Genomic DNA, 14550 nt, shown 5'->3' on the forward strand with positions numbered 1-14550 from the left:
TGAGCAATATTTGGGTATGCATTTCACCTGTTCTGCTAATAGGACTTTGTTTCCAGGTAAGCTAGAGTGGAATGAATCTGAAGAAAATAAAATGTGAGTCTCAATTTCTCCAGTGTCTCTTTCTCTTCAATTTTAGCTGAATTATCAAGTGAGAGAATAGAAGGTAGCTCCTAGCTATGAGGTAATTGAATGAAATCTGGAAAAAATAAATATTCTTTTTTTTTCCCCCTACTTTTCTGCTTGTTTTGCATTCATTGCAACCTACTGTATTTATCAGACATAAAATGTTGCCCCTGTATTACCTGGTACTGTTTTACAAACGGTAGAAGGATAACAAAGTAAGTTTTATTTTTTCTGTTGTCTTCAAAGGAAGGTCAGAGATGGCTTCAGGAGAAAAAGCTTCCATCCCTCTCATTATATGAGAGAGCGATCCCCTCATAAGAGAGACTCTCCTTTCTTCAGGGAATCACCAGTGAGCCGAAGGGATTCTCCGCACAGCAGATCTGGCTCTAGTGTGAGCAGCAGAAGCTACTCTCCTGAAAGAAGCAAAGCCTATCCTTTCCACCAGTCCCAGCATAGCAGAAGTATGTCATCTTTACATAAAAGAAATATTTCTTCTCAGCAAGGTAATGCTGGATTAATGATGAGAACTGGTTAGTGAGATGAAACTGCAACTCATTATAAGACCTTTATCTTTACATATTCTCTTTTATAATGAGAAAACTAGACAGTCTGTAATGGTTACACGTTGTCTGCTCTTTGGCTGTTTCACTGCACGCTTTTCTCCCCTATGTATTTCATGTGGGAGATGGTAGGTGTTTTTTTGATGGCACCTCTAGGCTGATGGCAGTGCTCTGTTGCAGTTTTTCCCAGTATTTATTTTCCTTTTAGCATCAGGTACTTCTGTTACTTGTTTAGCCCTTCATTGGATTCCCTTAGAAGAAATTTGGCTGTCATTTTGTAGCAGATGAAGGCTTTTATTCCTGCAACCAGAGGAAAAGGGGGATTAAAACGTTTGGAGAAATTAAGGTGCATGCTGCTACTTGTTCATTTCTCTGAAAATGTTCTTTCAACTGTGTTATTAGGGCTTTGATGCTGGTTGTTGGGGCTTTTTTTTTTTGTCGGCAATTTCATCTCAATGCCAGATTCTCTCAAATCTCAGTTGAGAATAGACAGTATATGTCCTGATTTTTAAAAGCTCAGCTTTTAAAATCTTTCTAAGTAATCTAATGAATCATGTGTTTAAACATGAAAACCTGAAATATTTTAAAATAATTTGCAAAAAGAAGCAAAATTGCTTTTTTCAGTATGCTTCATTCTCAGCTACTGCTATTTGTATAGCTTATGTAAATTGATCAGATATGAGTTTCCATTCTGCAGATGTTTTCTAGAGGACTGTACAAACCTACTGTCCATTTTGGCAGTATTTTTTAAAATTAATTAGATTTTTTATTTCATTGATATGTGGCACACTAGACCATTATGTAGCACCTCTTGCCAAAAAGGTTCTTGTGGAGTTCAGTTCACACTGTTTAAGTAGTGAGGAATTATTTTAGTCAGTAGTAGAATACGAATTGCCTTTCTAACTGATAATTGTTGTTACTTTACCATTTAGTAGCAATACTGCAAAAATGGGACCTGTTGTGTATGTCAGCAGTGCGTTTTAGTCTGTACTTCAATGGTTTTTTCAATGTGTTATGTATCCTTTTAAGTATTGTAGTACTGTTTAAGATCATGCTGTCTGAATCAGTTTGGCTTGATGGTCATCTTTGCGGGAGGAATATCCCATGCTCTCTAGCCCTTTAAAAACTGGGCCAAATGCAAGATTCCAGCAAACAAAACTGGGGAAATATGGAAGCTTAGAACAAAGGGACAGGAGGGACTCATGGGAAGGCATATAGTGAATCTGGGTGAGCATGTAGGAAGTAGGATGTTATTCCTTGGCTGCGCCAGTCCATTCAGGGATCTGTAGATTGGTGTGCCGAGGAGATGCAAGAATGCAAGTAGCATATTCAGTTTTATAGTTAATAATTGTACAGTTAGGACTTGTGGGTTCCGAATAGTCACACATTCAGAATAAAGGGCCTCTTAAAAACATCTTCAAATTCAGTTTCTCCCTTCTTAATTTTGAATAATTTACTGCCACCTCTTTCAGCTAATCTAGTCTGTTCAACCACAAACATATCATCTACTCAACTCGGATAATCTTTAAGGAATCCAGAGTGATGAAGGAGGTTTGTAGAAGGTAGAGTTAAAATATTTTGTATATTTTTTTGAAAAGGAGATGGCTTGTCATGAGGCTGAAAAACAGGTATATCACAGGAGCAAAACTTCTGTGTTACTCGGTGATATCAGGGAGACACTCTATGCTTTGTGGAGTGTAGCAGATTTAAGATGTGATTATTTTTATCTTAATTTTTTAAATTTGTCACGTGCGTTGTTTTTATAGGAAGTTTTAATTTTTCATGGCTTTTATTTTTGCTGTTCTTTTCATTATTAAAGATGTTTCATAATTGAAGGTAATTTGTAGTTAATCTTCTGCTTGCTGTCGCTGCTTGTTTTGTTTTTACATGTTTTCCATTTAGCGATGTTTTCAAATCAAGGATGTGATCCTTGAGTGATTTTCACTCAAGGAAGTGAAATTTAGAGCATTTACTTTGGTCAAAGTAATTTCCCCAATCATTTTCAGTAATGTTTTTGAAAGACCTGTCAGTAGCTGTGAAGATTTTTGCATTAATAGGTCTTCCATCGTCATACTAGTAACTCACTTGTCTCCAACAGTGTTCAGAGACAAGCAGTTGTTTGATCTTTTCTTTGTGTTAACACTCCACACTACACACGTGGTATGAAAATGCATTTTGCACAGAATTTTCCTCTGTTTTTGTAGGTTCACAGCACTTAGGTAGTCTCATTTTATGGCATTGAGTAAAAATAGCTTGGCAGTTAGGATTGAGATTTCACATTAACATTTTATTGCTTGGTCTCATTAACTTAAAACCGTGTTGGTCATCCTAAAAAATTGTCCTGAAATAGTTTATATCTGGATTTCCATAAGTGCTTGGTAGGCTTGTTTTTAATTCATCCCTTTCTTAACTGAACTGTTTTATTTTCCATTTGTGAATAGTCAAGCAATTTCCAGTGAATGTGAATAGTTTGGTAGATGTAGGCTTACTGACAACTGATAAGTTTTTCACATTTTCCTTTTGCAGCTCCCTTACATGTAATCCATGGACCACAGACTGAGAGCTAGCAGTGTACAATGCAACCGATTCTGCTGCTGCAGGCTCTTGTAGCCAGTCTTTGGCAAGACTGCACAGCCTGTGATTAGCCCAGTGAATTTGAATTGGCATTTGGCTGATTTGAATCCTTACAAGAAAATCCCTGATAATACGAAGAGAATCTAACCTGTGGTTCATGGAATGTAAGAGTGTTTCCTTCTGCAAAACTTTTACAACATACTGTGGCCTGCTGAACTAGTTCCTACGCTGTCTGGTTTTCTGGAGTGATGGATTGATGGCTAATACAGTAGAAATATAGGAATTCATAATTTCACCTGTTAATATTATGTTTATAACAGGAACATTAAAAAGTAAAACCACATCATCTCACCAAATCATATTGACGTGCTCTTCAGTTAAATACTGAGCAGTGGAATTTTCCTAAATATGCCATGCATAACAACTATCTCTTCTCTTTGTAAAGAGAAATAAATGTTATCAAGATTTATCAGATAGTAGAGGCTGTAGATTTCATGAGCTGAGCAAATTTCATTACAGTTTTTTGCAAAATTATTAAAGCCAATAAATATATTTGCAAGATATGTCTTCAGTATAATTTTGCAGGTCTTATTTTTTTTTTAAATTATAGGTAAAGAAAGGTCTTCAGTTCAGTCATCGAAAACATCAAGAGATGCATCACCGTCGGGTTCCACAGCAGTACCCTCATCAAAGGTGAATTTTGCTTTACAAGTACTTCTCACCATGGCTTCAGATTGCACATTATCGGACATATGTATGTTTTGCATCACTTGGAAGGAGGCACTGCATGCAGCTGTTAAGGGCAGAGTATCTTATATTGCTCTGCAGAAGCTGGTTTTCCCTTATCTAGTAGGAAGGTGCTGCTGAAGTTGTGTATCTGATGATGATACCGATAGCCCTTTTAGTCTGTAGTCACTGTCCTGTTTGAGGAAGGGCATTTTGAGCAGACTTTACATTGTTATTGTCTGAAGTCCAGAGTATGCTAGAAAGGGAATGGCAAGGATATGTGTTCAAGAAATGTTTAGATGTTGTATTAAGAGACATGGTTTAGTGGGGAAATATTGGTGATAGCTGGATGATTGGACTGGATGATCTTGGAGATCTTTTCCAACCTTTATGATTCCATGATAAAATTAGGCTGTTTTTAGGAACAGTAGATCAGTAGGACACACCTGTACTTGAGCTGAAGTCCATCCTTAAGTGATTCTTAATCTGTGACTGGATTTGGAAAAAATGAGGTGAAGTGTCTGACAAATGGGGAAGGTGATGTGAAGAGCAGCCTTGGCTTTGGAGCAGAGCTGCTCGAGGATGTGACAAGAAATAGCATTTCCTTGGGAGCAGTGCCACATTGCAAAGCAGCTTGGTAAATTCATTTTTACATTCTAAATGATGAGGTTTGATTTCCCATCAAAAAAATCTTGTAGTCTGAGCACCAACTACACAGTCTTGCTAATTAGTTAAACAGACAAACTAATAAATACTAATGAACAATCAGCATTCAATGTTGTGCTGGCTCTCCTGTGGCAATAAAAGCGTTTTCACATCACAGACTGCTTGCCTGAAAATTGTACTTGAGGTTAAAATGAACACTTCCACAGGAATATTTTCCCTCTTTTTTTTTTTTTTGAGAATTACTTTAATGAAAAATAAAGAAACACTGCAGTATATTGTTCTGAGTAAGGTTCTCTTAAAAAGTAGCATTTCTCTAAGTAGTGTGATGTAGTAGCCTGGTTCTGGAAGTCTTTGTAATAAAAATAGTGGAATGCTTGGGGGGAAAAAAGAAAAAAAGAAGGAAAAAACAACAAAGAAAGAAAGGTATTCTTGTTGTGAGAAAGTGAGACCGAAGGAAATAATTAAGTGGGTAAAAAAAATCAGGCTTTGGTTGTGTTATGTCATTCTAAGTACTTATTCCAGATACAGGTCTTTTAGAACTGCTGTGCTAGGCACTTGTTAATTGCCATTATCCTTAAGGGGGGAGGCAAGTACTATATTTTCTGTGATGTAAATGAGGAAAGTAAGATAAAAGCTACTGGGCATAAGTTGCACTGATTTGGGTTATAAAAGCAACTTTGTAATTAGCTCGCTTATTTTGCTTACAGACTTAACATACTGCAGCTTAATATCAAGTCTTTAATACAACAAAGAGAACAAAGAGATATTGCAACATCTCTTGCTACGGTATATATATGCAGTTTGAGCTTGAGCTATAAGTATTTAACCATATTGCTTTCCTCTCCAGTCAGGCCTGATTTGTTCTGTATTGATTTTTCTTTGCCAATGCTTTGCATATATCTACTTGATATTAACTACATGAAATAAGTTTCCGTTTGATTGAAATAATTTCTTCAGAGAATACAAATATTTATTGGGTGTACATCAGCTGCAGAAACAGAATTGCTTCAGTGACCTTATATTGCTTGTCTCTTTCAGGCTCCAGATGTGTCAATAATGTACTGTTTTCTATCAGTGGAGCCTCTTGGGGGCTGATGGCTGCATTAGACTAACCAGTTAACTTAAAGCTCTTCACTGACATGGAAATAACAGCCAAAAAACTTGTGGCAAAACATGATAAACATCACTAGGGCCTGGGTCTTGCAGTCTATTCAAATTTGAGAAATGAGTCGTATGCTTTGCTTTACAGATCAGAGGAGATAATTTTCAGTGCTCTAAGTAATAATTTAGCTATGAAATACTTGCATTGCTTCCACAGCAATCTCTCTTTTCAGTTCGGTAACTACATGCAAATCTAAAAAGGTATTTTTTTAATCTCTCTTATGATTAATTTTTTTGCATATTCATGCATGTGAATTAATACAGGTTGGTGTTATCAGATCGTAACCACCTGTTTAATTGACTACTGCATGACATCTTTTGTGTTTTTGTTTAATATCTGTCTGGACTACAAGCCTTGGAGGTTGCGTGCAATGTAATTAAAGCAAAGAGCAGATGCGTGAGACAGGGAAAGCTTCCCAGCAAAGATAGCAGAAAACTGACAAGTTCTTGCTGTTCTTACGTTATGCCTAAGGAAAAAAAATGAGAAGACACCTTTGTTTAGAGTATTAAAAAAAAAAAATAATTCCACAAAACTGTTCACTTCCTGCTTCTGTAGATGTTTTCCTCTAAAAATGTGACCTTGTTCTTTTAATTGTCTCTTACCTTGCAGTATAGCGTATCTGTGGAAAACCCATTACTTAATACATAAAATGCGTTCAGAATTTTTTAATATCTATTTTGTTGCCATGCAGTCTATCTAATTTAGTCAGAATAAATTAAACAGGGTTTTTTCCTCTGTTGAATTAAGTACTAGAGTAGTTAGTTGATGCTTGTGGAATATTGTAAGTCAGGTGAGATTTTATTTATCTTCATTTCATGCAAAGATAACAATCAGTGACAGAGATATTGGTCTTTTCTTTTTGGTAGTATTGGCCAGAGCTACAACTGGGAACTGCGAGAAATTCATAATACAAGATTTTCTGGCAGCTAGGAAAGTCGGGCTGTGGGTAAAAGTTGTGTGTGCCTTGGGAAATAAGAGCATAGGAGAAAAAAAATGGCTGCTGATAGTTGGTAGTTGGGCAAGTGTGAGAGTAATTGTGTAGTTTGGAAAAGTAGCTGGGCTAATTATTGTATGAATTAAATTGCCTGTTTCTCTTAGGAACCCTCTTAGTACCTTGTCTGTGTTTTGGACTTCTTTTAATCTGTGTCACCTCTTGACTTTGCTGATTATCATTCTGCAATTTAAAACAATAGAAAAGAGAGATTCCTGCTAAGATAAACATTGTATTCCACTTCTCTTCTGAATTTAGTTAAACATTGTGTCTTTATGGCACATAATCCTATAAGAGACTACTGAGTATGTGCTTCCTCTGATCATTTATGTAATTTGGAAAACAATAGTGACTAAGTCTGGGGGGGTTGTTTTGTTGTTGATTTTCCTACCTAGTGGAGCAACCACTAGGTAGAAATTACGGCAACCTTTTTTGAGCAGTTGTATCTTTCTTTGATATCCGTCTTAATTTAACAGGTCTTAATGTTAGCGTTGTGTAAATTCTTGGATGGATGCTTCTATAGAGACAGATGCACAAAGTACTCACATCGCAGTGACAAGATCTGTAAAATTAGTTATTCATAAACTGCTTTTGGACAGGGACATTTGCCATTGTCTGTCTGCTCTGATACATATAAGCCAAATAATGTTCATGGAAATCATATTGTAAATACTATTTATAAGACCATTTCCATCCAAAAGGGCAGATGAAGAGGCCATAAAGCCTTGAATGATTCTGTTATTAGTGATCAACATTTCAGCCAAGTACAAAATTTATTAATTTTAATTCAGCTAACTTAGATCATTTGAATTATGTGTGAAATACTTTCTATCCCTAATTAGCTTAGGTTTTGTACCGCATACAGAGTTGAATAATTCAGTTTAAGTTTGTTATAACCTTTCATGGCTAAAAACTGTATGTGTTATTACATCAGTCCACACTTGTCTGATTTCTCTGTAGTGTCCATTTGATCAATTTCTCTTTAAACTCAGCTGGTATCAAATAGTTTTTCAGTTATTTGTCCTCTGAATTTGAAAAAACAACAAAACAAAAATGTTGATTGATTCTGAAAGTGTGGTGCATTTTAACATTTTCCTGAACTTCACTGATTTTTATTTATCAATTTTTCTTTAACAAGTCAACAAACAAGATCTTCAGCTTCCTTATTTGCCATTTCAAAATGTTGTGGAGATCTGAATAACTATTTGTTTTAATTTAGAAGATGATTATATATGTGGAAGTATATTTCACGTTTAAACCTTCACGGTAATGTTTTTTTTTTTTTTTCCAGGCCATGGAGAAGAGCAACAGACTATCAGAAAAGGAACTTGCAGAAGCTGCAAGCAAATGGGCAGCTGAGAAGTTAGAGAAGACCGATGAAAGCAATTTACCTGAAAGAACAGAGTATGAGGTAAGACAGAAGTATTCACTGATTTATTTTAACGTGTTACAACGGCAGCCTCTTGTTTTTTGGCACTGCTCTGAAAGGTGCATCTTATAATCCACCTCTGGATTTGTCTGCCTGTACTATTAAATGTTTGTTGAAAGAGAGAGAGAAGGACTAAAGCCACGTATTTGTGATTCTTTGGCATGACAAACATGGCAGCCTGCCATATCATGTATTCCTTTTTAGGAGCAGTCCTTCTTCATTTTCAATGTCAGGCTTTTATCCTTGCTACTGTTGTTGATTGTCTGACTGGTTTATTTATTTTCCCAGAACTTTTGTTTCATTAATACTCAACATTAATTAATTATTAATTTATAGCTATCTGTCTGTTCCTCCCCTCCTTGTCTTTTGCCTCTTGCTATACTGAAGTATGATCACAGCTCTTTTCAGTGGTCATTTTTTACTGCTCTGCTACCACAGCAGGTAAGTGTTTGTTAGTAACTTCTTGAGAAAGCTAAGTTGTTTAGTTTGTTACTGCGGTTAATTTGGCGAGATTGGCAAGGAGCTGACAAACCTCTTGTTCTTGAACAACTCAACTGTGGACCCCGTGTCATTGCACATATGGGACCTACTTGATAACCTGACTCCTTGACTGCGGAAAGTTAGTAGGGATTGGTGATGTGAATTCTCAGACCACCTGAGCACTCAGCCCAGCGCCTATCAGGAAAGGAATGGGGCTTCTGAGAGAGCCCTTTTCACCTAAGACACCTTAGCCGCTTCTGAGGGCTCTGTCTTTCTGCCCTGAACAGACTGACATACATTATTATGTCTTTTGACTTTTAGTCACGTACCATGTGACAGGCAGGATTTTCATAGTTAACTAACTAAGGGTAATGACATTGATAGACAGTAATCTCTGACAAAGAGAAGGCAGCAAGGTTCTATTAAGCATGGTGTTTTTTAACTAGTGTCTACCTTTTTTTTATTTAAAATAAATACAAGTCATGTTATGTCTTTCATAAAGTAGTCTGGTTTAATCCTGCAGTCATTTCAGCATTCCTTCTCATCACTTTTATAGTTAAAAGGCACATGTTTTCTATTTGTAAATGATGTGATGGAAAAGAAATATCTTGGGAAGCACTGAATTTCCTCTTTGTATTTCACGCTTGTGGAAACTAAGAGCTAGATTTGAGAAATAAACTGACTGGATCCACGTTTATCTGAACTCTCAAATCATGTCCGTTGATCTAATGCCTGACTGTATCAACAACTTGATACTGGACAAGAAGACTGGCTAAAAGACCTGCTCATTTCCCCCCAGAATAAGAAATTTTAAAAATATGGTGGTGTGAAGAAAAAGGAGGAGCAAACTGATCCAAGCATGGAAGCCGTATGGAGACACATGCATGGACAGTTAGTTCTATTTGTAGAGAGGTTCAGGAGAGCAACACTGAAGAGAAACGTCACTCCTTTTCTTGATGAGGGGAAGGTAATGCAGTGGAGAAAAGAACAGAGTGGAGCGTGTGGAGGAGAGCTGTTTCTGCCTCAGAGGAGATTGCAGTGGGGAAAAGATTTATAATGAAACTATTCCTACTGATTGTGACAGGGTCTGAAATGATTTACTGACTGAAAAAGTGTGCTGTGGGCTCACTAATGGAGGAGGTGAGATATTTTGTTCTGAATCCTAGAAGAAAGGATAGTTCTTACCTTGATTGGTAGGCTGTCATGCATGAGTTGCAGCAGTTTGATCTTTTTTTTCCAATTTTTTTATCTTACATACTATGTAATAGTTGAATTTTGTGTTATGCTTGAACGTCTTAGCATCTTCTATTCTTTCTCAGGCATTTCATGATTTACTGCACTAAAGAGATTCTGAATGCAGTATTAATGGTTTATATTGATTTTGAGTTTTGAGCGGGTACTCATAGGACTGCTTCAACTTCTTGTATTCCTAATGCTTTTCTCTTACACACTAGTTAAGTCTTAAGTTTCTCCAGTTCTTTATTTTTGAGTAGTCAATAATATTTTTATGCATCTACTTCAAATTCTCAAGTCTTACTACAAAAGCAAACAAACAAAAAAACCTTCCAAACTATTATATATTGTACAAATCTGTTGTGTAATAATGCAATTAAATATACTGTTGTAATTTTTTTCTTTTTCCATCTTCTATTTAGACTACTTGATGTCCCTGAAGTAGGAGTCTGTATTCTTTGGGGCAGAAATACTGTCTTAATTCCCATATTAGAAGGAAGCCTGTACAATTTTGGTACTTCAGTAAGATTTCTGATATTATCAGGAATCCTCTAAGTGCATGTTTTCTCTTGCTGTACAGTAGGTGTCTCTTTTCCTTTAATATTTAACCCATAGCACTGAATGCTGCAAGAGTTCTTTCTGACTTTGTCATTGACTGTTTACCTTGGATTTTGTTATCTTTATCCTTCCCCAGAAAGCTAATCCCACTCTCATCGTGGATTTCTTGCTGGTTGATGTTATAAATAATAAATATACAAGTTTCTTCTCAGAGGAAGGGCAGCTAAGGGTTATCTGACATTGTTGTCCTTACACAATTACGACTGAGTCGCTTTTTTTACTTCGTGTTTTCTACATATATAAAATTTGTATTTCTGTAACTGTTAGACTGTAGCAATAATGCTTCACTAATGGTCTTGATAAGCAAAGTCATATTTAATTGCAAATATTAGGGGTTTTATTTTTGCTGTCATATTTTGAAATTTTTATTTTGCTCTGAGAACTCTGAAAATTCCTTTTCTTTTAAGGCTGGATCGTCAGCTCCGTTATATGTCGAACAAACAGAGGAAACAGAAACAAATATAACTGATAGCACAGAATTATATGAGGATAGCCAACTTCTTTGCCGCTCAAAAGCAATTGCAACTAAAACCAAGGAGATTGAACAGGTGAGTCGTGTCGGTTTTTTGGCACTGATACAATGCTTGTGTAATGGCTTGATCTGCTATAAATATCTTGATTTTTTTTTTTCCTCCTCCTTGGAGCATAGTATTAATGTAATCTAATTTGTTGAGGCAATAAGATGATGGCATCTCTGTCTACAGAGATGCATTCAGATACGTTAGTGAAGAAGTACAGCATTTTATCTGCACGTGGGAATTAATTGTAGTCTTCTTCATCTTAAATGTAACAATTGTTATTTTGCATGGCAAGCTGGACGTGAGCCATCAGTGTGCCTTCACAGCCCAGAAAGCCAACCGTATCCTGGGCTGCATCAAAAGAAGCATTATTAACAGGTTGAGGGAGGTGATTCTGCCCCTCTGTGCTGATGAGACCTCACCTGGAGTACTGTGTCCTGATGTGGAATCCTCAGTGCACGACAGGCATGGATCTGTTGGAGCGTGTCCAGAGGAGGGCCACAAAAATGATTTGAGGGGTGGAACACCTCTCCTGTGAGAACAGGCTGAGAGAGCTGGGGCTGTTCAGTCTGGAGAAGAGAAGGCTCTGGAGAGATCTGATGGAGGCCTTTCAGTATATAAAGAGGGATTGTAAGAGAGGAGGGGACAGACTGTTTAGCTGAGGTCTGTGGTGACAAGGGGAAATGTTTTCACCCTAAAATAGGAGAAATTGTGATGGGTTATAAGAAAAAAGATTTTTACAATATGGATTAGTGAAGAACTGAAACAGGTTGCCCAGAGATGTGGTGGGTACCCCGTCCCTGGAGACATTCAAGCTCAGGCTGGACCAGGCCCTGGGGAACCTGACCTAGGTGTAGATGTCCCTGTTCATTACAGAGGAGTTGGACTAGATGACCTTTAATGGTCCCTTCCAAATCAAACCATTCTGTGATAAAATGATTGCTGCTTAGAAAAACTGTTCCAAAATCCAATATAAACAGATAATTCTAAATGTAGTTAAAAATATGGGTTTACATGAGAACAAATTATTAAAAATGACTTCTACCCTGTAATTTCCTTAACTAGAATATGTACAGTTTGGGGATTGAACACTGGAAGCAGCCTGTTGTTGTTTAAATCAGCTTTGAATACCAGTGCCTGTGTCATTTGTCCAAGGATTAAGAGTTTTTACATTTTGCTTAGGCTGCAGCGTTGATATCAAGATGAGAGAGGAATATTATGCTCAAAAATTCTATTCTTTTGTGTAGAGTGCCTGTGGATAGATTGAATACAAAACAAGATTTCTATTGTTTTTCCTGTAACGTTGAGTCTGTGAGAAGATTCAGTAAAAGTTTATTCATTTACTAGTCTTTAATGTCATATCACATATCACAGTATGGAAAATATCTCCAGTAACCTGCTCAGTTTCATTTTTCATTAACAACTGAAATACTTTGTTTCCGTAGTTTTGTTATTTTTAATGTAGAGTTTGGAAATTCTTCTGACTTCTCAATACAACTCTGCCCAACTCTGGAAGAAGCATTTGAAATTTTTAATTCGGGCAGGAGTGATGACTTTCTTCAAACTTGCTCTGATTTACAATATTATCATGCGTGCCTGTGATAGCCACCTAAGAAATGCAAATCACTTACCCACTGGTGATTATTTCATAATAATCTTCAAGAAGTCTTGTAGTCTGCTGGAGGTAATCTTATAAAGCTTTTTCAAGGTTTCTTCTGTCTCAATTATAGTAGCTTTTGTTCATTTGCATGAGAGTCCACGTCCTATACTGTAAAATAGTTCCTTTTTCTTGATAAATGAAAAGCAAATTTCTACTCAGTGTTTTTTTTTCTTCCATTTTCTTTCTTTTTTCTTTTTTTTTTTTGTATTTTTTTATTTTGTATGAACATGGCTTCACATTTGGTGGGTCTGGCTGGTATGGAGCATGCTGTAACTACTAGGGTCGTTATCCAATTTGTCTTCCTTTTGTGTCAATGACCAAATACATAAACTTATGTCTATTTAAAAATGATAAATAAGGAGTAGAGTAGGAGTAGATTTTTCAGAAATCAATTGGGAATGTTTAGCTGATGCTGCTGAAACCATGATTGGTTTATTTCCCATGAAGATGTATGTGCCCCTAGATTCTATAGATAGGCTTATAGTCAAGTCTGATGAAAATTTGGGCATAAAAACAAATGTTGTTTTTAGTGTGATCTAATGTTATTATGTTTGATAGTGTTGATATGTATCTCTAGAGGAATCTAGATTACGTTTTATAAACAATGCTTATAGTAGGTTCATTCAGAAAAGCCTGAGGAATAACTTAGATATTTTGATTTCACAGAACCGGTTTCTCCTGTTGTCAATTTGAATACTGAAGCTGTTAGCTTCCACAAAATTAAAATAAGATTTTATGATGCTGGAAGCATCTTCAGTACATTTTGTTAAACTGAACAAAATTCTTGTTTGTTATAAAATCGAGTACTGTGAAGTAGTTTGAAGCTAGAGAAAATATGTATTTAATCATTTAAACTTAACACTGTAAAATGACTCAGGTGTTTTTCTGATAGATGTTCAAAAGTAGTTGTTTGTCCAGCAATTAAAAAAAAAATGCAGGAAATTTGTTATGATGATGTATCTTCTCATGGCTTGACGTGCTGTGAGTCTTCCAACCTTGTGTGGTACACTGCTGCATTGGCTTTGAATTGTCAGAATCTGCAAGTAAACTTGGGTTAGTTCTGAATGGCTTGAGTCTTCCAGTATTGACAAGGAAGGTGAGAGGGAGCAAAGAGTGGAATGGAAACTAAATTTTCAGTCCTGTGGTGAACTGCTTACTAAAAGTTATTTGGATGAACTTCCCAATACAATCTATGCTGTACTTGTGGTACTGTTTAACCACTTGAGAAGAAAAGGTGTGGCTGAAGATGCACAGGCATCTGAGAACATTGCTGAACTGGGGCCACAGATCCTGGAAGTCTCTTATCTCTTCTTTGAAAATGACCAGTGTAGTGACCGAATCACAGGGGACCTCACCTGGACCAATATCCTCTTGGAAGCAGGGCCTTAGAGCGGGTCATTCAGAGCTCTGTCAAGCTAAGTCCTGAATATTTCCAGTGGGGGAGACTCCGCTGTTTCTTCAGACAGCCTTTTCCAGCGTTTCTGTCTTCTCTGTCTCTGAGCTTGGCTGCTGTCACAGTCCTGCATACTGTTCTCCACAAAATGCTTCTTTTTCCCACCAAAGGCTTCTGCTCCCAGCTGTTCTTGGCAGTTCCCCTCCCCATCCTCAAGCTGCAGAGTCCTTACTTTGGTTGCCTGGTTTTGGGTGGTCTCACTTGCCTATCAGGACCTACTCCCCTTGGAGTGGGCTCAGCTGCCTTCAGGAGAGGGTTGAGGTCCCCCAGCCACCCTGAGACCTGCTGCCTCTGCCACTTGGTAGCTGGCAACAGGACCTTTCCTGGCACTCCTGCACAGCAAGCACTGGGAAACCT

The 14550-nt window shown here is 37.0% G+C and overlaps 1 protein-coding gene across 8 annotated transcripts in view; it reads left to right on the forward strand.

Moving 5' to 3' along the window:
* The window catches only part of PPHLN1 (periphilin 1), a 76697-nt gene that overhangs the window by 28462 nt on the left and 33685 nt on the right, over positions 1 to 14550 (forward strand). For 5 of the 8 annotated variants that reach the window (XM_021384969.1, XM_021384968.1, XM_021384970.1 and 2 more), the window contains exons 6-9: positions 370 to 626; positions 3868 to 3950; positions 8094 to 8213; positions 10970 to 11110. In XM_021384969.1, coding sequence (XP_021240644.1) covers positions 370 to 626; positions 3868 to 3950; positions 8094 to 8213; positions 10970 to 11110 — 601 coding nt within the window. The remainder of the gene's footprint in view (positions 1 to 369; positions 627 to 3867; positions 3951 to 8093; positions 8214 to 10969; positions 11111 to 14550) is intronic. The other 3 variants (XM_021384973.1, XM_021384976.1, XM_021384971.1) reach the window with 2 other exon arrangements.

Source organism: Numida meleagris, chromosome 1 (assembly GCF_002078875.1).
Source record: "Numida meleagris isolate 19003 breed g44 Domestic line chromosome 1, NumMel1.0, whole genome shotgun sequence".
Lineage (NCBI taxonomy): Eukaryota > Metazoa > Chordata > Aves > Galliformes > Numididae > Numida > Numida meleagris.